Raw genomic sequence first — 2,379 nt, forward strand, 5'->3', positions numbered from 1 at the left:
AGAAAAAATGGAACAGCTAAAAAAAATTGAAGAGATATTAAATAAAGCTTTTCTAAAATGAGTTCCTGGACATCATCAACTCGCAGTGAGCCGCGCGTACTTATATGCGCAAAAAATTTATATCCTCACTGTGCCTCATTGCAAAGTGGTTGTGAAAACATTGTTAAGATTATTTTTTGTTTTTTTTATCATTAATATAAGAATATTTTTTAAAGTCTTATTGTAATACATTTATGGTGCAATAATTTGTTACAGTTTTTATTTTAGTTTATTATAGAATTTTATAAAATTAATACATTAAAAAAATTACATTAAGACTATACATTAAGCATATATATTAAAATTAAAAGACTGATACATATCTAATTTTTATGTATAAAGTATAAAGTTAGTTAGTAAAGTTAAAATTAAAGTATTAATAAAGTATAAGAAAAAACATGATTAAACTGGCATTGAATAAAACCTGACACTAAATAAAAACTAATTCTTTAAACTTAACTTTTAATTTATTTACATTTTAAATTATAAAAAATTTAATTAATAATAATAATTATAATTATTAACTTTTACAGGATATGGGATATTAGTAAAAATGTGAAATTTTTTGTAAAATTGGAAAAGAATTTTAAGACAATCAATACAAATTTCAATATAATTAATATATTTGCGTTGAAATGTCATGATAATATTTATAAAATTATACAAAATATATATTGACTTCTACAAATATACAAGATATTTATAAAATATATGAAAATAATTAAGGATTTATAAACGATTGTGCAATAAGATTGCGTTTTTCAATGCCTTGTTCTTTATTTTGAGGATCAATAGTATCACGATTCGGTTCAAACTGCGTTTCATTTACTATTATTGGTATTTCTATAATGTCATTATGTAACAAACAGATGTTATGCAAAATGCAACAAACTACTACATATTTAGCTACTAAATCTGTCCTGGTCATTGGCAAAGTATCAAGAATACTTCTGAATCTTCCTTTTAAGAGTCCCAGTGACCTTTCTACAATCATACGCGCAGAAGAATGTATTTTATTATATGTTACTTCTGTTTCTGTCAAATGCCCATTATCTCGATAAGGAACCATTATATATTTTTGGATTCCATACGCAGCATCTCCTAACAGATGACTATCTTCTGGAAAATTTTCTTCTGTGCACATCTTTTGAAAACCCGATAAGCGATAGACTCTCATGTCATGTATGGAACCAACTTGTCCAGCATAACAATGCAAAAATTTTAAACTGCAGTCACATATAACCTAAAAAAAACATGCAAATTAGATTATATATTATAAAATAGTAAGCTTTTCTGATTTTTTTATTTTATTTAAAAATATAAAATTATTATGCATGCATGCGTGCGTGCGTGCGTGCGCGCGCGCGCGTGTGTGCGTGTGTGTGTGTGTGTTATCTTCGTATTTTTATATTTATGGACCTGTAGCTGTATTGAATGATATCCCTTCCTGTTTATATAGCACTCTGGATTGACTTTTGGCGCAACTATTTTTATGTGAGTGCCGTCAATTGCACCTATTGCTTTAGGAAAACCGTATTTATTTTTTATAGTTGTCCAGGTATCTTTTGCCTCTTCTGCAGATGACCATTTTATGAACGTATGCAAGTGAGTATATAGAGCAGAAACAATTCTTCTTATGCTTCTCCAAGCTGTTGCTTTTCCAACACCAAGTCTATCACTTACACTTCTGCACACAAAAATTCTTATCATATATCAAATTTATTAAAAAATAAAGTATATATAAAAACAGTAAGTAAAATACAATAAATAAAATATGTGAAGAAATAAAAATAAGAATTGATAGAAAAATATTATACATACTTAATAGTTGTATCAACATATTTAAGCTTCATATTATGAAATGTTTACCTATACGAATCAGGTGTTGCCATCATCCAAATAGCTAATAATAATTGTTTTTCTGCTTAATGGGTGACGTCCAAACTTTGAATCTTTTACAAGATGAGGAGTCAATAATGCCAGCAAAAATATAAATGTTTTGCGTGTCATTCTACAAATAGCAAACAAATAATTTTTAATTTGTAGCTTACTGATTAATAAAAAAATAAAATATTTTTTAACATTCCATTAATCATGTTACATTTTTTAGGTTATGTTATATTAATTTTTCCTATTTTTTAATTCCTATTTTAATTTATTTACTTAATTTATGTTATTTATTTGCTTTAAAATATAGAAAAAATTAATTAGATTATAATAAGATTAAAATTAAAGGTGTTAATTATCATTAATATTGATAAAAATTTTAGTGACAATCGATTCATAAGCGACTAATAATGATGAGATTAATATAATAAAATTAATGTAAGTAATAACTTA

General features: G+C 25.6%; 1 protein-coding gene across 1 annotated transcript; it reads right to left on the reverse strand.

Annotated features, from left to right (window-relative positions):
- Positions 1-749: 749 nt before the first annotated feature.
- LOC137000974 (putative nuclease HARBI1) lies at positions 750-2,041 on the reverse strand. Its single transcript, XM_067358643.1, has 2 exons — positions 1,459-2,041; positions 750-1,282 (listed from the first exon to the last, which is right to left on the reverse strand). Exons 1-2 carry the CDS (start codon positions 1,747-1,749, stop codon positions 761-763), a joined length of 813 nt encoding a protein of 270 aa, XP_067214744.1. The 5' UTR covers positions 1,750-2,041; the 3' UTR covers positions 750-760.
- Between the last annotated feature and the right edge of the window lie 338 nt (positions 2,042-2,379).

The sequence above is a fragment of the Linepithema humile genome, chromosome 7 (genome assembly GCF_040581485.1).
Source record: "Linepithema humile isolate Giens D197 chromosome 7, Lhum_UNIL_v1.0, whole genome shotgun sequence".
In the NCBI taxonomy this organism is placed as follows: domain Eukaryota; kingdom Metazoa; phylum Arthropoda; class Insecta; order Hymenoptera; family Formicidae; genus Linepithema; species Linepithema humile.